Raw genomic sequence first — 22,418 nt, 5'->3', positions numbered from 1 at the left:
TTAATTTTTTAACACCCTATACGCAAATGATTCCAGCCTGTGTGCACCGGACCACGACCAGGCTATTCTGTGGTTTGGCTCTGTTCACGATTGAGCGTCCTCATCATAAGTGACCCTCGCCTTTGGATCAAGAAGAGTGGCTGTCTGAAACAGAATCAACTTTCCCAGGATCTGTTTAGCTACTTGGTCTGGGGGCAATTCTTAAAAGTCAACCGGTGATGTCAAGATTTCAAGATGTGGTGCTGAATCCATATGGATGTTCAATTACAAAAACACTTTGCATTTAAATAGTATTATGAGTTTCACAAAGTTCATAGCTCAGTTTTACACCTGTCAACCTTAGTTAAATGATTGATGTTATTTAAATTGCCATTGCTTTGAATTTACAGAGTAGGCATGGAGGATGAACGTGTGACATTAAAAGAAAAAAGAGAGAATGCCTTCTTCTGTTAAATGGGGAGAAGAACAAATAGCCAATAAGTTAAGCTGCATTGTAATATATACATGAATTCATTTTTAAAACTCTCAAATATGATACATTTGTAAACTTTTAGGTTAAATTTCATCTCACTTATTTTCATTTTCTTTTCTGATCTATGTTTTTAAAACACTGTATCTGATGCTTGAGACAAATAATCAGGACAGATTTTAACTATTCCCAGCACAACAGATTATTAGGTTTCAGTGAAGACAATCTGATTTCATATTATCTGACCCAGAATGACTTATCAGAAGAAATGTGACATTCATGAATTAAGAATGAGCTAATAACTGGAAATACATTTTAGCTCTCATTTTCACACTGATAGTACAAAATCACTTCGCCTTGGTTTCACCAACTTTAGACTGGGTTACTATGAAAAAAATGGCAGATGGTAGAGCAACTTAGCAAAAATAAAACATATTTTTCTAACACGATGAATTACAGTCAAACAGTAAAATGACCACGGAAACCTCACATATATTCATTTTTTTTCCCTATCATCATGAAAGGTTTTATATTTGGCAGAACTGACACTCATGAAATTACATAAAACACAATTAAATTTCAAAACACACGATTTGGAAAATAAAAGTGTTTCAGTGTCCAGTGGCTAATTTTTTAAAGTTCAAATGCCTGACATCAGCCCATTCATCCCAAAGAGGCAGCCTGCTTCTCTGTTTCTGTATTCAAATATCCCAAGGGTGATATTTAAACAGTTACTTCTTTACCATAAACATACAGACTTTTAAGACACTGATTTTGCTACATGTCAACTGCAAGATCAAACAAGGCATTCTACTAGAAAGCTGTAGGGTAGATTATAAAGAGTGGGTGCAGATGAGAAAGATGCTAGGAAAATATGTCTATGCACGAAAGATCCCTTCCCTGGTTGGTCTGCTTCCAATTTCTTCTTCCCTGATGCAGCACTCTCCTGGATCCCTCTGCTTTCCTCATGACCAAAACGGTCAACTTGGGAGCATGAGATGAAAGCACTTCATCCTCTGCCCGAGCTACAGAGGCACACACACTGAGAGATGGTCGCAAACACACTTCCTTGCAGGTCAGAAGGCCAGGTTCAAAACCAAGAAAAGCCCTTCTCAGCATCTGTTTACTCCCTCAGGCCCTCAGAGTAGAACGAAAGGGCTGTACCAACTGAAGAACTTCAGGCCCTCAGAGTAGAACAAAAGGGCTGTACCAACTGAAGAACCTGTGATCTACACCTGCGTATGCTTGAGGGGCTGCCAGATGCACTAACAGCAGAGGGGAGCCCGTCTTTCCTTTCAGCCCTCCTAGGCCCAATGCCAACACCTCTCTGTGAATGGTTGGCTGGAAGCAGGAAGTGTGGCAAATCTCTTAGATATCAAGTTTTTTCTTCCTGTGATAGGAGGACACAGTTTGAGGGAATAAAACGGAATAAACGCTCACATCCTATCCCAGTACTCTCTTGTACTCCCCCCTGCCTACCACCCCCAACCCCCATCAGCGACACAATTTAGAGCAACATACCACAAACCTTCTCCAGCCATCTTTTCTCAAGCCCCCCATTTATGCTCACTTGGTCTTGGACAGGTGGACAGTTCCACACCTGACCTAAAGTCGGTTCTGTTCCAGAGGAGTGCGCTAGGCCACTGCTCTAGAGGTTTTATTTGATGTAATTACAGTAGTATATAAAGTATATACAAATACAAAATACATATAATTGTGTGTAAAGATCACTTTAAAAAGGCTTATTTGACTCAGGCAAAATTGAGAAAATTTTTGGTTTTTTCTGCTTCCATATTTGAGTTCATATCTAGGAGGCCTTAACTCGGGGTTCTTTAAGCTTTTTACACAAGTACTCACTAAAAGAATTTGAAAAATGATGTACCTCAGTGCATGTCTGTAAGATGCTATCTAACATTTTGCATCAAAAGTTTAAATAGTACCAAAGGATGCCATTTGCAGCATACAGTAAACATTGACATTTTAAAATGTAACTGTTTCCAATCTCTATGTTCATAGAGAACAGTCTGGTGGTTGCCAAGGGGGAAGGGGCTGGGGGAGGGATGGAGTGGGAGGTTGGTTAGCAGGTATAAGCTTTATATATAAGAGAGATAAACAGCAAGGTCCTACTGTACAGCACAGAGAACTACATATAATATCCTATAAAAAACCATAATGGAAAAGAATATAAAAAATAACATATATTTATATATATATGTATAACTGAATCACCTTGCTGTATAGCAGAAATTAACACACTGTAAATCATCTATAGTTCAATAAAAATATTAAAACTGAAAAAAAATGGGCTTCCCTGGTGGCGCAGTGGTTGAGAGTCCACCTGCCGATGCAGGGGACACGGGTTCGTGCCCTGGTCCGGGAGGATCCCACATGCCGCGGAGCGGCTGGGCCCATAAGCCATGGCCGCTGAGCCTGCGCGTCCGGAGCCTGTGCTCCGCAATGGGAGAGGCCACAACAGTGAGAGGCTCGTGTACCACAAAAAAAGAAAAAAAACTGAAAAAAATCAATTAATTAATTAAATGTAACTGTTTCATGACTTTCTTGAATATAACCAGTGTAATAAAATACCACAGAAATTTGATACCCAGTCATTCATTTTAAAAATAGATGAAATGAGTTTAGCATTTGGAAATTTCATAGAATGTTTCTCTTGTAGTTGCAATTCAATTCCATCTCCTCTGCAAAAATGTATCCCAAAGTAATATGTTTTATACTTGTAAGTTTTTATTCATCACTCTATCTTACTTCTGTGACAAAAAAAAATAGAAATAAGGTAAAAGTTTTATTTCCCATGACCATAAAGCTCTACATGGTAAAAATTTTTTCTGAACCAAGTTATCATTACAATTATTAATAGCATACCATATGAATGCTGATAAATAATTATTAAATATAAAAAGTAAGTTTTTATTGAAAAGTAATTCTTAATGAGATAAACAGGGTAGTTTTGTTTTCCCAATGATTACATGGATCTACCCATTCAAGAATATTCTGTGCTAAAATGAAACAGTTTAGCAACAATTCTGCCTTATTTTTTTTTTTTTTTTTTTTTTTTTGCGGTACGCGTGCCTCTCACTGTTGTGGTGGCCTCTCCCGTTGCGGAGCACAGGCTCCGGACGCGCAGGCTCAGCGGCCATGGCTCACGGGACCAGCCACTCCGCGGCATGTGGGATCCTCCCGGACCGGGGCACGAACCCGTGTCCCCTGCATCGGCAGGCGGACTCTCAACCACTGTGCCACCAGGGAAGCCCTTGCCTTATTTTTATTTGGATAGATTTTCAATGCTGAGAAACCCTGTTCACATTAAGTAGAGATTTATATTATTCTGTTAAGTATTCTGTTATAAAGATATCACCAGTGTCCCAAAGAACTTCCAAGAGTTACATGTAGACCTATAACTCTACAAGTAGTGATACATTACCTAAAATTATTTTGAATTTTCTATCAGGTGGCAAATCAGTTGGGTCCTCCACCAATTTTGGTGAAAGTCAAAATGAGAAAATGACATGCAAGGATGTGTCACTTGACAATTAAGATCATTTTACTTTCCCAACACCAACCCAGGAGGTTTAACATTTAAAGGCAAAGCAGTGTAACAGATTCGGAATGGGAAAAACGTCTGCCTTTCTTTTAGAAAATGGGAAAACGTCCATTGGGAAGGGGCAAGCCTACTATCACAGGCAGACTGCTCTGAGGAAAGAGAATCTGGAAATTGATTCTATCAAAACTGCCTGGGCCCACATAACCCTTTGGAAGCCCTCTTGTATCTCCTCCCCACCAGGAGCTGCACACTCAGTTCGAAATCTTCTTTCCTAATCCACCCGTCCTTCAAAATCCGTTTCCTTCACAACAGCATCATGGATTACATATTTAGCCATAAGCAAACTATCCTCCTGGACACTTACAACTTTCCTTGCTCCAATCCACGACACCTGACACGTGTGCCCGTATTTCAGTTTCTACCTCTTCAGTCTGACAGTGGTTAAGCATACAAGTCATACAAACCCAAATATGTTTCTCAGCTCTGCCAATTTACCCACTGTGTGATCTTGGACAAGTTATTAAACCTCTTTGGGTCTCAGTTTTCTCATCTGTAGAATGGAGATATCACCAACTCCTTACATAGTGGATATGAGGATTACATTAGGTAATTTCTAGAAAGCGTTTAGACAGTGCTTGGCATTTAGCAAGTGCTAAATAACTGCTGTAGTCTTTCTATATGATGCAGTTCCTCTAGATCAGGGGCCAAGTTTTATTCATTTCCTATGCTCCATGGAATAGGGTCTGCACTGGGTGTTTTTTCCAGCACCATCAAGTAATTCTTCAATTCTCAGCAGACACTAACTGGGTATCCTGCAATTCAGCTCTATCCTGACACTATCTACCTGGTAGTGTCAGATCCCACAGGTTAAAGGCTCAGCCCCACAAGACTGCCCTCACTTTAGATACCTGTTACAAGTCCAGGTTGCCACCTGTGCTTCTGACCAACAGGCTATAGATCAGAGGTTCCCAAGACCCCCTCCTAAGATTCAATTCATTTGTTAAATCAGCTAACAGAACTCAGACAATCAGCTACTTACTAGATTGCTGGTTTATTATATATAAAAGGATGTAACTCAGAAACAGCCAGACGAAGAGATGCACAGAGCAAGATACATGGAAAGGGGCATAGAACTTCCATGCTGTAAGCACGCCACTCTTTCCACATCTAGATCTACGTGTTCATCAACCCCTCAGAACCCCATCCTTTCTAAGTTTTTATTACAAAAAAAAATCCTAGGCATGATTGATGAAATCAATTACATAGGCATGACTGATGAAATTACTGGCCATTGGTGAGTGATTCAACCTCCAGTGCTTCTCCCCTCCCCAGAAATCAAGGAATGGGACTGAAGTTTCCAACCCTCTATTCAAGATTAGTTTCCCTGGCAACAAGCGCCCCCTCCTTGTTTGGGGCTTTCCAGAAGTCATCTCATTACCATAAATTCAGGTGTGGTTAAAAGGGGCTTGTTATGAATAACAAAAGATGCTCCTTTCACCTTTAGGGCTCTTATCACTTAGGAAATTCCAAGTGTTTTTGGAGCTCTGTGCCAGAAATGGGGATGAAGGCCAAATGATTATTATTTTTTTTAATGTCCTTATTGGAGTATAATTGCTTTACATTGTCGTGTTAGTTGCTGCTGTATAACAAAGTGAATCAGCTATACATATACACGTATCCCCATGTCCCCTCTCTCTTGCGTCTCCCTCCCACCCTCCCTATCCCACCCCTCTAGGTGGTCACAAAGCACCGAGCTGATCTCCCTGTGCTATGCGGCTGCTTCCCATTAGCTATCTACTTTACATTTGGTAGTGTATGTATGTCCATGCCACTCTCTCACTTCATCCCAGCTTACCCTTCCCCCTGCCCGTGTCCTCAAGTCCATTCTCCATGTCTGTGTGTTTATTCCTGTCCTGCCCCTAGGTTCTGCAGAACCACTTTTTTTTTTAGATTCCATATATATGGGTTAGCATACGGTATTTGTTTTTCTCTTTCTGACTTACTTCACTCTGTATGACAGACTCTAGGTCCATCCACCTCACTACAAATAACTCAATTTCGTTTCTTTTTATGGCTGAGTAATATGCCATTGTATATGTGTGCCACATCTTCTTTTTCCATTCATCTGTTGAGGGACACTTAGGTTGTTTCCACGTCCTGGCTATTGTAAATAGTGCTGCAATGAACATTGTGGTACATGACTCTTTCTGAATTATGGTTTTCTCAGGGTATATGCCCAGTAGTGGGATTGCTGGGTCATATGGTAGTTTTCTATTTTTAGTTTTTTAAGGAACCTCCATACTGTTCTCCATAGTGGCTATATCAATTTACATTCCCACCAACAGTGTCAAGAGGGTTCCCTTTTCTCCACACCCTCTCCGGCATTTATTGTTTCTAGATCTTTCAATGATGGCCATTCTGACTGGTTTGAGGTGATACCTCATTGTAGTTTTGATTTGCATTTCTCTAATGATTAGTGATGTTGAGCATCCTTTCATGTGTTTGTTGGCAATCTGTATATCTTCTTTGGAGAAATGTCTATTTAGGTCTTCTGCCCATTTTTGGATTGGGTTGTTTGTTTTTTTGATATTGAGCTGCTTATATATTTTGGAGATTAATCCTTTGTCAGTTGCTTCATTTGCAAATATTTTCTCCCATTCTAAGGGTTGTCTTTTCATCTTGTTTATGGTTTCTTTGCTGTGCAAAAGCTTTGAAGTTTCATTAGGTCCCATTTGTTTATTTTTGTTTTTATTTCCATTTCTCTAGGAGGTGGGTCAAAAAGGATCTTGTTGTGATTTATGTCATAGAGTGTTCTGCCTATGTTTTCCTCTAAGAGTTTTATAGTGTGTGGCCTTACATTTAGGTCTTTAATCCATTCTGAGTTTATTTTTATATATGGTGTAAGTGTTCTAATTTCATCAAATGATTATTTATTATTAATTACAACATCACAGGTCTTATGCCAAAGAAGCGCTCAATACATTCTTGTTGAATGAGAAGGTAAAGGGGATAAAAAGTGTCATTTATGATAACTCACTAAAGCTATGGTATTTAACTGGAATATACAATACGCCTTTAGCCTTGCGTGCTTTTTTAATTTTGATAGCTATGCATGGAATGCTAAACACTCCCAGAAAGAGTGGAATCATTAACTTTTTAGAGAAAATCTAACCAGCTTGCCATATATTAAGACATTTTTTACAGAATGAAAATAAACATCAGCTTCAAGGCAGAATAGAAAAGGGTGTCAACAAAGGAAGACAGCCTTGAACAAACCATACACCCGACTCTGTGACCTAACCTAATGCTCCTTGCAATTAACACGGTTACTGCCATTTCCCCTCTTTCATGGGTAAAATGTCCCAAAGAACTTAAATATTTTCTTTAAAAAATGACTTGATATAAAATGAGACTGACTTGCTGCTCCTCTGTAAATGCATTATCTTCAAGAATATCTGCTGAAACAAGCAGATCTAGTGAAGTAAAGGAATCACACAATAGTGGGAAAACCAGAGGATGTATACTTATTTTCAAATCAACTTTCACTTTTTTTGTTTTCCATTCACTTTCCAAGGATGTGCCTTAATATTCCAAAGACCTGGGTTCAAACCCTGCTGCTGCTCTTACTATCTGTGTAACTTTGAATAAGTATTCAATGTTTCTGAGCTACTGTTTCCTCATGTGTAAGATGAGGATACCACCCACCTTCCCACAGGTTTACCAAAAGAATTGCTTCACTTTATGGACAATGAGGTGAAAGCTCAGCATGTTGAATGATGTGTTACAAGTCACAGCCGTGTTAGACCAGGAATTCAAGTCTACTCAAATCAGGTACGTGTTTGTTTGTTTGTTTGTTTGTTTCCTGCCAATGTACCACATGCCTTCTCAATGCAAAGGCTTACATAATCAGTTGCAGGAGTTCTTAGGGTGAAGAGAAAGTGAGGTCACAGATTTGGACCACACCTCAGTTGATCACCTAATTCTGACTTATCAGGTTTGAAGGAGGACAGTCACAATCACACTCTTTCAAAAACAAAGTTAACACTCTCCTAAATTTTCTAGAAATCCTCTCCAAAACTACCCACATAACAACTCTTGGTCAGCATGTCTTGCTCCAATTCCCTTGTATGACAATTTTTACTAATTTCTTCCCTTCCTGTCTTCAGCTGACCTAGAGAGGACAAACATGCAAAAACTTCACAATACCCATCAAGTGCCCAATAGGTGGGAGAGTTATTACGTCACTGTCTTTTTCCAGACACTTCTCACAGTGCCTAATGATTCTCATCCAGATACCCTCCAGGTTCCAGAACTTGCTACACTTGCAAATCATTTCACCTCTCTGGGCTTCAGTTTCCTTGCCTACAACACAAAGTGATTGTCCTCTATGTCATCTAATCCAAGGACTGTGGGTCCTACATGAGCCTTCCTCCTTTGAAACAAAGCATGCTCTGACTCGAGGATCTACAGTGCAATCTCCTACACTTTAAGGCCTACGTTTAAATGTACAGATATGAAAAAAATAAAAAAAATGAATGTACAGATATGAAAATGTCTTATGCCCTTTGCCTTGAAGACTTGAGCTGTATCTGTAACAGCACAGTAGAAATCCTAACACTTGAATTTGTATGATCTGTCACGTAACGTTCTATTACTTTTTCCATAAATTATGGTGCATGCTTCCTAGCATAATATCAGTGTCCTCATCTGGAAGCTTGAACGGACATTTGAAATCACCTTGTGAACTTAAGGCATTCATGACAAGTATCTGAAGGGCTTTGTTAAAGTACAAAATGGTAAAAACACAAATGCTATTAAAGAATACAGAGTAAAAGTAAATCTCTCTCCCACTCCGGATTTCTGATTTCTCTTTTTGATTGTATTTTTATGTAATGGGAGCATATTACATGCTGCTGGCCCCCACCCCTGGCTTTTTTTTTTTTTCTTGCTTATACTATCTCTTGGATATCATTCCATATTGACACAAATTTATCACATTCTTTTTTGTTCCTCCTCTCCACATCGCAGACTCTAATTGACCTGGGATCATATTCCAGCTCTGGGGCCCTGGGCAAGTCCTTGCCTCTGTCTTCTCACCTGTTACACTGAAGTCACAGCACCCTTCTAAAAGAAATGAGGGAGATACTATCTGCATGTGCCTAGTACAGCACTGGGCATGCAGTGATGCTCAATGACTGTTGGTCATTAACATTCCTCTGCCTTGTGGAGCTCCTCAGGGGATCTGACCTTTCAAGGCAGACGTGGTGGGACTATAGAATCGGACCAACACAACGTCAAATCCTGCCCTCAGATTTCTTCTAAGAGACACATGGTATTTCCTAGGGGTACACGTCTATTATTTTATTAGGCCAGTTCCCTACTAATGGACATTTAGGTAGTTTTCAGTCTCTGTGATGACAAACACAGCAACAGGCCTGCTCATATTGCAGAAGTGAGGTTGCTGATCTAACAGCTTATTGAGGTTGGGACTTGACTTATGAAATCACAGATCCACAGCCCCAGCTTCTGTTTACTCCTCATTCAACAACTCTGCTTCCCTCCCCGAGCCCTTTCAGCTTAGCCCTTTGTCTTCTGTTTCCACTGCCTGCCTGACATGAAAAGTGGACTTGGATAGGCCTAGTACCTGATTACCTCAAATAGGGAAAACCACCTTATACAGAAGATGAAATGATTAACTATGTGAACTTTAAAACCAGCATGCAATCTCATCATTCTTATGGATTCACTGTAACGCGTTTGTTATTCCCAATTCATAGCCATAGACTATCCCAGTGGTGCTGGAGCGCCTAGAGAGTGGTGAGCACAGAGTAGGGGTAAAAATAAGGTGAGAAAAATGATTACTCTGGGAAGTAGGAACAGGTTAAGTAGGACGATACCCAACTCTGGGCTCCCAATACTGCCTGACAACAGCTGCCCTTGTGTACCCAGAGATCTTCAGGCAGGCAGGAAAGGAGAAACCTACACACAGGGGGCCCTTTGACTCGCCTACTTCCCTCATACTTGTTTATACCCAATCTTCTAGAATAAATCAGGGGTAACTGATGTCTTTCCAAAGCCCATTCTCTGCACTTGAATGACTCTCTCCACCCATCAATCATAAAAGGCCACACCTCCCTCATATAATTATATTATCCTTTGTATGTGAAGTTGATGCTATATGGTAAATATAATTCAAAGACTCTCAGGTGGACTCACAGGCTGGTCCACACTATGTAGAGAAAGACTCCTTTTGATTTAGGAGAAAGAAACTGAAGTGTACCAAGCCCCTCCACGTTCTTGGCACGATGCTGTGCCCAATGCAGACACCATCCCGCATGACAACGACCCGTGAGGCAGGAAGTAATACCCCCACTGGACCCATAAAGAAACTGAGGCTCAGCCTGGTTAAGTGACTTCATCACACTACACAGTTAGTACAGGGATGACTGAGGCTGAACCCAGATTTCTCAGATGTAGCTCAGTCTGATATGCACAGTCTCTACTCACATAGCTTGCCTTTGTCTGCATTAAAAAAATAATAATTTTTTAAAATCTATTTTTGATCGCCACAAGCCAAGCTGGGTTTCTGCTGACCTCATGTCTGACATAATGTGCCAACCAGAGCAAGCGCTCAGTAAGTTATTATTACTCTCTTGACATTACTATGTCTCAGCAGCCCAGAGCTTTATACTACATCAAATTGATGAAACTGTACTTCGCTATGTCAAAGCATTTCTCTGTCTCTCCTGCTTTGGACTACACCCAGCTCAGGTCACCAGTAAAGGTCGGTCAGCTACCCACGTGTGAATCATTTGCTAGGGGGTTCAGACCTGTGTGGCACCATCATCCCCTAGAGTTGGCCAACCGACCTACCAACTACAAAGTGTTCCTGCTGGGAGTCATGGAGTGTAGAACCTGACCTCTACAGGGGATGCTGCAGAAACCCATAGAGACCCCAGGACAGGTGGATCGGCCATTCATACCAGCTCTGTCAAACAGAGGTTCTCAAAAGGCAGCCCTCAAGCCATACTGGGCCCTTAGGAATGTTTGATTTAGCACACAGAGACCTTCTTCAAAATAAAATCAATTGCCAAAACTTAAAATTCTGGAAAAGTTTCTATAAATATCTAAATTTCGTGCTTCCCTTGAGACAGTGGAAGATTGGCAACACTAGGTCCTCTCTCCTGCACAGAAACACTGGCTTGGCCTGAGCAGTAACTCTCTGCTTCCAGACCAGGCACGAACCATCCTCACTCACAAGTCATTTTCAGGATCCCTCGGGCATTGTGTCTGCAGCGTCTTCCACAGATTCAGAGTGGGAATGCCAAAATGTCACCCGAACCGGCTTTTCAGTTGTCTGAAGACTACACTGCAACTATTTATTTCTCTGTTCATCAGTACGATATGCTTAAGAACTCAAAATGCTGCATCAGACAATCACAGCATTGTTTATCCACTGTAAATGGTTTCACCCATTACTTTTCTTGCAGCTAATTGTGGATTATAGCTAAACATTTTGTCTTTACTGCCTTTACATTCTGTCTTTACTGCTGTCTTCTTACAGCAGAAACTCTTTTCTGACAGGAACCCACCTTTGTGAGCTGCCAAGAGCTTGTCAGAGAAAGGGCTGTACAAAATATGCACTTTTCCTTCCTGCCATCTCGCCTCCTGCCTTACCCCCAAGCTCCTCTGCCGAGCAGATCTGGAGGAATGCTCTGGCTGCCTGCCCTGGCGCTTAACTCCTCTGGGGTGGGGTGGGGGTGGGGCAGAAGGCAGGCTGGGTGCAGGGCTCCTGACTCTGGAATGCGCTTCCTCATAGAGGTGCCAAGGTCTAATCTTGGTGGGTTCTAAACACAATGGCTTTTGAGCTACCAGGGCATTTATTATTCCTGACTGAGAAATAAAAGCACAGGCTTTTTTAAAGTTGCAGAGAACTGAGATACAGGTTAAGGGCAGTAGTCATCAAGTTTGACTGAATTACTTTAACTTCAGGAGAAACAAAATAACGTCTTCTAAAGTTACAAGTCATGTAGTATAAATTAATGATATAAACTAACAAAAAGCTAAAGTCTCCTTTCTATCACAACTTGTTTTTTTAGTATCTATAAATGTTAAATGAGAGGTGAGAATTTATGCCAATGACTCTTGGAACTGTATAGCTCTAAAGTTTTATTTTAGAGAGCCTACCAGAATTCAATTTATGAAAATTCATAGCTGGCCTCATTAGAGTTGTTTTTTTTTTTAAATCTATCTTCTTTTTAAACCACAACTCCATTTTTGCCAATCACAGTACAATCTAATAAAATAAACTTTTTCTACGTTTTAAAATAAGCTTTCTACCATTTTAATTGTCAAAATTTTCAAATAAAAATTTAAGTAATTGTGGCAGGAATATTTAGTAAGGTAATACTTTTGCTTCTCTTTGGTCAATAAAAAATAATTAGAAAAAAAAAAAAAACTACCGTTTTGAGCTATTGTTCCTTTCCTGCCCAGCCACCCATGAACAAATCTCAGGAACAGGGAGCTTTGGAGCAAGGAGGCTGCTCTGGAGCTGAGAGTGTAGGAATCAGAAGTGACAGGGCTGGAGGAGCTGCCTGGAGTGGCAGAAAAGGCTTGGTGGGGAAGGAGGTGGAGGCTTGAGGGCTACAGTGACCTAGGGACCTACAGGCCACTCCCCTCCACCACCCGCCACAGCAGAGCCTTAAAGGGGCAGACTTGACCCTAAGCACAGGAGGCTCCAGGCTTACCAATAACCCCTCCCCTCTTATACTCACAGTGGCTCAGATTCACACAGAATTGCCCTGCTTAATGGGACCTGCTGGGTGGGATAAGGAGCACAGAGTGACTGATGCAGGTGAAGACAAGAGCGCCCTCTTCAATTGTTCCACTCCAAGTCTGAACCCCACCATGACCTTAGAGACTGGGTCTCTCTACCAGCTGGGTTCAACTGAGGCTCAAAGCAGAGTACATTTGAATTAGAGGAAAAAGGATATGTAACATTCAGGGGCTTCCCTGGTGGCACAATGGTTAAGGATCCACCTCCCAATGCAGGGGGCATGGGTTTGACCCCTGGTCGGGGAACTAGATCCCACATGCATGCTGCAACTAAGAGTTTGCATGCTACAACTAAGGAGCCCATGAGCCTCAACTAAGGAGCCCACCTGCCGCAACTGAGACTCAGCACAACCAAAAAAAAAAAAAAAAAAGAATATGTAACATTCAAATAAACATAGAACAACATTATCCCTGCCCCCAGAGCATTCTTCATATGTGCATGACAGCAACTGAAATAACTCTGCATCACAGGCATTGCTAAATGGTCCTTCCCCACCCAGGACAATCACGCTGTCAAGGGCAGGGTCATCTCTGGGTCCCCAGAACACATCACAGTTTTGTGAAACACAGGCTTCAAAAGTAATTCAAAACCAAAGTGAAATGTACATACATCAGTCTCAGTTTTTAAACACAGCCCTGTATGATCCTCTTTTTTTAGTAAAAATTATAAAAATATACCATTGTTTAAAATACATACAATAAATCAGCATGAATACTTAGAGATATCACTCCAAAAATATTCACTTTAGTTACATTTATATTTTTCAAATTTTGAAACAGCTTAAATATCCAAAAACTAACGACTGGTTGAATAAATTATGTCACATCAATGCATCTATGCAGCAGAAAATTATTTGGACATTCAAATGGTGCTATATAAGAACACTTAAAACTTGTTAGAACATATTCATGATATGTTATTAAATAAAAAAGTAAATAAAAACACCGCTATATCATTTTTGCAGAAAAGATATGCAAATGACCAGCAGGCTATATAAAATAGTGTTAGCGCTAAGAGAATGGAACTGAACATGAAAGATATTCTTTTTGCAGGGGAGGGGGAGTTCTGAGGTTCCTCAATTTCCTAAAGCGAGGATGTATTTTTATAATAGTCAAAGCATAACATGTGCTGCATTTTTTAAAAGATTCTCAGCCTGATGCTGAGAGGCTGCCCTCGAGCACGCTGGGCTGTGCATTATCCAGCTCCTCAGCCTCCACCCTAGAGGGAGTGTGTTTTAATACAACACTAGTGGGGAGGGGAGACGGACGCGAGGGCTCAGTACAGTTCCAGGCTACTCTGTGAAACCTGCATTTGGCTGGATCTACATAAGCCAGGAGAGAAACAAAAACAAAACCCCTTGTCCCTAAATAAATCAGCTTCTGGAATTTTGGCTTCCAAGGAGAGACAGACAGACAGACAGACACAGTGTTACAGAGGAAGATATTTTTCTAAGAGCACAAGGAGAGGAAAAGGAACAACCTGAGCAGGTCTGTGTAAAAAGCACGTGTGATTCCAGCATCTCAAGTGGAATGAAATGTTGATTTGACACGAGGAATGCTTTTGATATTCTTGGTTGGTCTCAAAATAATTTCATGAGGCCTGGTGTTTAAGAAATAGCAAAGGATCTGAAAGTTTGCTTATCAATTATACCACATTGCACTTGATCCAAATGGGATTTAAGACTGATCATATTCAAAGATAATCACAAAATATTAAGATAAAGATATTAAATGTTAAAGCTAGAATTAAGTCACCTGCTTATTATGTAATCTTGGCCAAATTACCTTGATAATCTTAGTTTTCCTCATCAGCTAAATGGGGATAATATTACTTATGTGGCAGGTAATCCATTGCAAAATTAAATCATGTCTTATTTTTACCACTGTAGAACCATCAGAAAGAATTTAATTTCCTCTCAGCCCAGTGAGAGGAGGGGACCTACAATCAGATTTAATTTCACTTTAGAAACTGTAAGTCAGGTGACATTCTCACAGCCAGCAGCAGTGGAGCAAACTCAAAACACGTTCCTCATAGGCTTGTCACGAGGGTTAAATGAAACAACAGCTGTCATAATGCTTTGCCAACTGTCATTCGATGTTCAGATGTTATTTTTTGATTAGTTATCTATTTTATACATATTAGTATATACATGTCAATCACAATCTCCCAATTCATCCCACCACCACCCCCCAGATGTTAATTATTGTTATTAAAAATTCATTCTCTTCATACAATATGGCAGAAAGAGACAGGAGATCTGGCCTCTCGTCCCAGCCCCACCCCTTTCTAGCTACTGGGATCATGTCTTCCTCATCTGTAAAATGGGAATGTAGTGTCTGCCTTGCTTTACCTCACAGGATTACTGGGAGGTTCAAGTGAAATAATATATGTGAAAAGCCGGTGGAGAGTGTTAGACAAGGCTGATCTGTAAGCAAGCCACAAACCAAAGTCAGTAAGATCACTTTAGAGTAAAATTCCGTGAGCTCTGAACATTGAACATGGATTGAAACTGACTGATGAGGTGGTTTATTAAAGAAGTGGTGTGCATTAAAAATAAAAAATTTGAATAACCCAAATGTCCACCAATAGTAGAATGAATAAGGAGCTGTCATACAATAGAAAACTCACTGCAAGAAAAATGAATGCATTTTAGTATATATATATTTGGTATATATATTAGTATATATAGTATATATATTATATATATATATATTACATATAACACTGATAGAAGCAAGACACAAAGGAACACACCCCTTGATTCAATTATATAATGTTTTAAAAATAGGCAAAAAAACTACTTTGTTCAGAGAAGGCTACATAAGTACTAAAATTATAGTGAAAAGTAAAGAAATAATTACCACACAGTCAGACAGAGGTTTTCACTGGTTGGGGAGGGAGAAGGTGAGGATGTGACCAAGCAAACAGCAGGGACTTCTGGGGCTGTAGGCTATGTTAAATTGTGTGTGTGTGTGCATGTGCGCGCCTGCGTATATATTTATATATGTATATAAACACACATACACTTATGTGTATGTGCATAGGTATGTAGTATGTATACTTTATGCACTTTATTATAGATCACAATAAAAGACCAACGATAACAAAAAGCTAAATTCTTCACAGACTCTTATGTCAACGGTATTTTTTTTAAGACTTTTGCCAAAGAATTTGTTTCAATTCCAATCTCAGCTACACCAAACTAAGAAATTACGCAGTTGAGGTTTTATTTAATGCCTTCAAAAAAGAGTTATTAAGTATAGTCATTAAGCAGGCTATGGGGATTCAACTTGCTTACCTGCCTGCTTATTAATAATTTCTGATTGCGTGGACATTTTCTGGGTCAAATTAAAAATTCTACTGTTAACAATTAAAAACCTCCAGGGCTACAGTCACCATTTAAGTGTATGCTACACCAGGAGCCTAAAAGGAAACACAAGGTTACAATGAGGAGTTGGGGGCTCTGTGACTTACCGGCTGGCTGTGTTGGTGCTATTCTCTTAGGGTAAGTCTTGCTTCGACTTCTTGCCACATTCTGATCTGGCCGGGGAAGTTGAATAGAAAGATCTCGACTCATTTGTAACGCTGTCCTGCCACTTGAAAAAACAACATTTTGAGTAACACAGGTAAAACCACACAGCCACAAAATTACACCACAGCTCATGGAGAATATCTGCAGTGTATGGAGAGAAGAAAAAACACAGATTCACACAGGTTATAAGTATATAGGGCTTTCAATTGATTCTCACTGCAATGTTAACCAAGGAACTAATAAACTCTAATAGGAAAGATTTAGGTGAGACAGAAGGGCCAACTGAAGAATGTCGCTCGCCACCTGGTTCTACAAGAATGAAGTCACTAGCCACTAAAGTTGCTGACCTTCAATACACTCTGAAAGGAGTTCAGGACAGAGATCAGGAATGAGGCTGGGAACAAGTGGCTGAACAGGCCTTCAGATAGGTGTTTTCAGGAGAAAATTTTATGAACCCAGTTTCTTGCACCTTCTCATACTTAGAAAAGCGCTAAAAGCATTAACGGAGACATCTGCTCCTCGCTCCTAGTAGCAACCTTCTACAGAGGTGTGTGCTTGACTGCACTCATTCCCTTAGGAGCGGTTCCTCAGAGCTATCTGAGAGGCTCTCTCTCAGCCTCTAGTCCTCAGTAAGCCCCAGATAAAACTGAACTCACAGCTCTCATGTTGCGCTTTTTTTCCTCAGCCGACACAAGGAAGATCTTTCAGAGGGAGAACCAGGAAAGAAAGGATTTATTAAAGGAGGAGTTAGGTTTTGATTTAAGTAGAATGATAAGCTAGAAATAGAGGATGCTGATGGTCTTCCAGCTCTACAACTAAATAGTAAAGAAACTGTGTTGGGCTAAACTACAGAAGGCAATGATTCTACGTGAATCAACATGTCCCCGTGCTGTACTTATAAGGCAAGTCATAGAGCCTCCCCAATTGGACCACTTAGTGTGATTTCACTCTGAACCCTGTGACACAATCAACCATTGATTATGCCCACTTCACCTGAGTCAGGAAGTGCCCAGGAAGATTTAAAGCAGCCTAAAACCCCATGCACAGTACCGCTTCCTTAAGAGTATGTGAGGATGCAACAGGGAGAGCTTTCCCTGGGGACAAACTAAGCTACTCAAGGAACTATGTAATTTAATTTGCTGTATTTCAGTCAACATTCATCCTACGAAAAGTTTATTCCACAGCTGAATTTGAGTCAATGAACAACTCTGGCTTTCATGACAGAAAGTATCATTTAGGTACAGAGAAAATGCATTTCTAATTATCTATCAATACTTTGATTCACCACAGTTAAGAGCCACCTAATGGGAAGAAAAAATAGTCTTTTATTGGCCACAAATCCCATTTATCCTACATTTACAGAATATATATTGGTGGCTCTCTCCCTAAAAGAGACTAAATAAGACTTAGAAAGCCAAATTCACCTCCTACATTCTTCTGTGAAAGCTTCCCCTCCTTACTACCTCATCTACTTTTATTAGAAATAAAGAGAGGCCCAAAACACTCATAAAAAGCAGTTTCTCATCAGGCTAAGTGAGGATATGACTTGATATGAGGAATTAAAATGACAGGTTCCATCCATGTACTTCATATTCAAGACTTCATGGAAACCAGGGGGAGGGGAGGGAGTAGGGGGGAAAACTGTGAGAGATTTTCTTTCACTTGAAATTTAACTACTTTTTTTTTCCTTATATATAATGAAAATATATAAAAATCTAATAATGTTATTTGATAAGAAAATTATCATTTACCAGCTTTCATTTTGCTGTTTTCTTTTACATATTAATGTATTGTTAATAGACAAGTTCTGGAGACTGGGTTCAAATCCCAGCGATGTCATATCCTAGCTCTCTGACCTTGGGAAACATTACTCAAACTCTCTGTATCTCCATTTCCTCATTACTAAAGTAAGAATAATACCAATGACCACTTCATAGGCTTATCATGAATGTTAAGTATTAATATTTATACATTTTCTAGAACAATGCCAGGCACATAAAAATATTATATAATTATTTACTAAATACAAGTAAATAATTTTTTTAAAATAATCAATTTGAGAATATTTCTACAGTTTTAACTATTTGTTTTAAAGGTAGTACATAAGGTAACACAAATAGCAACATCTCTCCCCTGAAAATCTTTTTAAAAATCTATATAGAGAACAAAATTCCACTATTAGAAATGGTTTGGAATATGAAGATAACATCTACTTAAAACAAACTTACTCTAAGACTTGGGTAGTATGTACTTCATTGCATAGAGGAAAAATATTTGCCCTAAAAACATAACCCAATAATATGTGGACCACTGAGGCATTTTATAATGAGATTTTACTTTATTATTCAATTTTTCCTCATGGTTTCTCTCTCAGGAATAAATGAGAAATGGGAAAATCATATCACAAGATCCATAAAACTAAAGTCCAGAAACATAAACTGATCTTGCACAGGCTGTACAGGACCTGGGACTGGAACAAGCTTTCTGTCCTCCAGCTGGTCAGTGTGGCACAGCTTGGCAGCCTGGGAAAAGGGACAGAGTGCAGAGCCATTTGGTTTAAAGCTACAAGCCCAGGTTAAAACGCAGCTCTGCTATAAGTGTGTGGCCTTCAGCAGCTGATTTTTTAAATCTCCTAGAGCCTCATTTTCCTTATTTATACTTGTTCAGACTACTTCCTAGCAGAAATACTTCTGTACGGTATTCTTAGTATTTTCTTGTAGCAAAAAGCACTTGACAACAGTAGAGATTTTCAGTGTCGGTGAAAGAGCTCTTACACACCCGGTGGCTCTCCATAGTGACAGGACAGAACACTGTCCCCAGGATCGCCCAATTCCCTGCCCCTCACACTGTGGCACACATACTCCCATCCTATGATGAGAGGCACTGCCAGCAGCCCTTCAGCTTCAAAGTGAGGATACAATCAGCCATCAGTGGGGTAGAAGGAAGAGAACAAGAGGAAAGACACCTGGGTTCAAATCCCAACTTTGCCACTTACTGGTTAAAGGTCTTTAGTTCAGTTACCTTACTTTTGGGGGGCTCATATTTCTTGTCTACAGAAATGAGCATATGATACCTCCTTTGATGGGTCACTGAATGGATTTAATAAAGTAACACAGGTGAAAGTACCTGACACAAAGGAGGTTCTCAGGAGAACTTGGTCTCTCTTCCATAGTTCATGAAATGTGGAAAGCTCGTGTGATTTAAGTTCTACAAGAAGGTCATCAAGGTCCCTGAGGGGTGGTTCATAGGTCTAAGTGTCATTTCTAGAGTATAAATTCTACACAACTCATTCATTCATCAAAACCAGGAGTCCCCTACAAACTCAACAAAAGGTAGAGGCAAGATTAGTTTTTAAGAGAAAGAGAGAGCAGTGTGCAACGCAATATTTAACCAAAGATTTAATCAATCTCTATTTCAGATTATTGGTAACTGATACTAAATCAACAAAAGAAGTCAACTGTCAGATTTAAGCTCAGCCTTTTCCCCAAAATTTAATTTTAAATTTTGAAAGGATTGCCTGTCACATTTCACTCAAATTATCTAATCTTCCCCTCTTAAGTTTTTCTGTTGGATTCTCCTTGGTATTCTGCAAGCCCTAAGATGCAAGAGAGAAAGTAAAGACTAGAATTCTGTCTTTCTCTATCACATACATCCCACTATAAACACATATACAATTATACACACAGACACCCACACTCACACACCGCAGCCACTGGTTATGCTATTCGTTATCCTCCATGCTCTAAAAGCCTACAGGGTAAAGGAAGGAGCTACCTATGTTTCCAGAGCTCTTCCTTCATTCCGAGATATCTCCAGAACGTCTCAAAATAAAGGAACAGGCATATGATGTTTATTAAAGTTTGGTTGTTATTACTCTTTTGCCAATTAACAGTCCATGTGCTGGCGACCACCCAGCAGTCAGAGACCCATCCCTGCGTAAGCCTGGCTCTGGGCAGTGGGATGAAACACCTTTCTTTCAGAGATGGTGTAATGTTAGTGCTTCCTACATACAGACACTGAGATTTGGATTTCATTAAGACTTACCAAGCAGTTAACACCAGCCACAAAACTGAACAGATGTAGCAGTGTTTCCAATTTGCAAAGGTTATCTTTAATTACTTTTGTGGAAGAAATGATACTCAATAGGCAAAATCCAATAACTTTCTAATAATAATTCCCAATAACCACAGCATTTGCATTTCAATAAATTTGAGAAATCAGGTATGGGTAAATTTGTAGAAACCAACTACAGCATACATTAAACAGTATAATTACATTTTTTAACAGTAAGAATATTAAGACAGATGCTTTTTCACTAGCCTCATTTCAGTGACAAAGAGACAGATTTACACATTCACTCCATAACCCTTGAAATGTGTTATGCCCCAACTGGAAGAACAGCCCAAATACTGACTATGAGCTATTTTTCTCAATATAAAAGTAAATACTCTTTCCTTAAATTTCTGTAATTATATCACTATCTAGGGAAGAACCTTGATAACCTGAAGTTTAAATTTTTAGATTTCAATGAATACTTTCCTACAAATATCAAGAACATCTATAACACAATAATACTTAAGTGTTATTTTAAGTCAGCTAATGAGCAAATATCCAAGAGAATAATATGTAAAGATTAATGCACTAAACATTTAATATTAATCACTCCTTTATTGATTATCTCTGGCTTCAAGCGAGACAAAAAAGTGGTTCATCAAAGAGAGGAATTAAAATCTGGCATATCATTATCTTGCAAACACTTCACCTGGATTTTTTTTTAAGTCTCCTAAGTAAGCATTTCATTTGGTGATGTCTCCAGTAGAACTGACAGAACACTGTCCCACCTCCCGAGTGCCATTTCTGCACCCTGCTTGGGTTTTATAGGGCCTGGGACCGCCTTACTGCCTGAATAATACTGTAGCTCTCTGAAGGCAGAGATGGGGAGATCTAATTCTTCGTACCTCTGGGTACCTAACACCCTGTTTTCCACATCACAGGCTCTCCACTTAACAGAACGAATTGAAACAAAACAAATTCTTTTTCAAAACACAGAAGGCTCCCATTTTCAAAAAGACACAGGCACCTGCCTGACTGCTGGACAATCAGGTTTTTCCTGCAACATGCTAACAGTCTGACTAATGTTAAAGGAAAGGGCTCTGGAGTTCCACTGCCAGGGATTGGACCCCACTTTACTGCTTCCTAGCTGGGTTTCCCTGAGAAGTGACTTGTCGTCTCTGAGCCTTAGTTTCCTCACATATTAATGAGGATAACGTTAATAAGACTGCCATGATTAAATGAAGCAATAAATGGAATACATTTAGCACAATACATGGCACTTAGTAACTGCTCTGTAAAGTTAAGATATACTTGCTAGCATTACTATATGTAGGCGTTATGCTACAGAAAACATTTGATTTGACCCATAATATAAAGCAGGGGTCCCCAACCCCCGTGGCCTGTTAGGAACCGGGCCACACAGCAGGAGGTGAGTGGTGGGTGAGAGAGCAAAGCTTCATCTGTATTTATAGCCACTCCCCATTGCTTGCATTACCGCCTGAGCTCCACCTCCTGTCAGCATTATGGTGAGTTGTATAATTATTTCATTATATATTATAATGTAATAATAATATAAATAAAGTGCACAGTAACTGTAATGTGCTTGAATCATCCCAAAACCATCACCACCCACCCCCTCCCCATCCACGGAAAAAACCGTCTGCCACGAAACCGGTCCTTGGTGCCAAAAAGGTTGGGGACCGCTGATATAAAGTATACATTGTGTTACAATAGAGGATCAACTGAATGTCCCAAGAATACCAAAAAACTACTATTCAGAATATCTACTTTGTTTCATAATCACAACATAATTAGAGATAAGTGATAACTTGATCAAAATGAATTTCTGAAGATAATAAGCTCTACTACATTCTAAACACCCTAAGCTTAACCTAGCTAATGTAGAATTGAAATAATTAAACCTAGAAAATCATTTTTGTCAAGACAGTTTAACAGACTGCTATTGCTT

At 39.7% G+C, this 22,418-nt stretch overlaps 1 protein-coding gene across 8 annotated transcripts in view; it reads right to left on the bottom strand.

Annotated features, from left to right (window-relative positions):
* Positions 1–22,418, bottom strand: part of EPB41L4A (erythrocyte membrane protein band 4.1 like 4A) — a 257,679-nt gene that overhangs the window by 53,302 nt on the left and 181,959 nt on the right. For all 8 annotated transcript variants that reach the window (XM_060143396.1, XM_060143392.1, XM_060143390.1 and 5 more), the window contains one exon: positions 16,339–16,460. In XM_060143396.1, coding sequence (XP_059999379.1) covers positions 16,339–16,460 — 122 coding nt within the window. The remainder of the gene's footprint in view (positions 1–16,338; positions 16,461–22,418) is intronic.

Source organism: Lagenorhynchus albirostris, chromosome 3 (assembly GCF_949774975.1).
Source record: "Lagenorhynchus albirostris chromosome 3, mLagAlb1.1, whole genome shotgun sequence".
In the NCBI taxonomy this organism is placed as follows: Eukaryota; Metazoa; Chordata; class Mammalia; order Artiodactyla; family Delphinidae; genus Lagenorhynchus; species Lagenorhynchus albirostris.
Note: the sequence above shows the minus strand (reverse complement) of the source record. Positions and strands in the feature narration are given on the sequence as shown.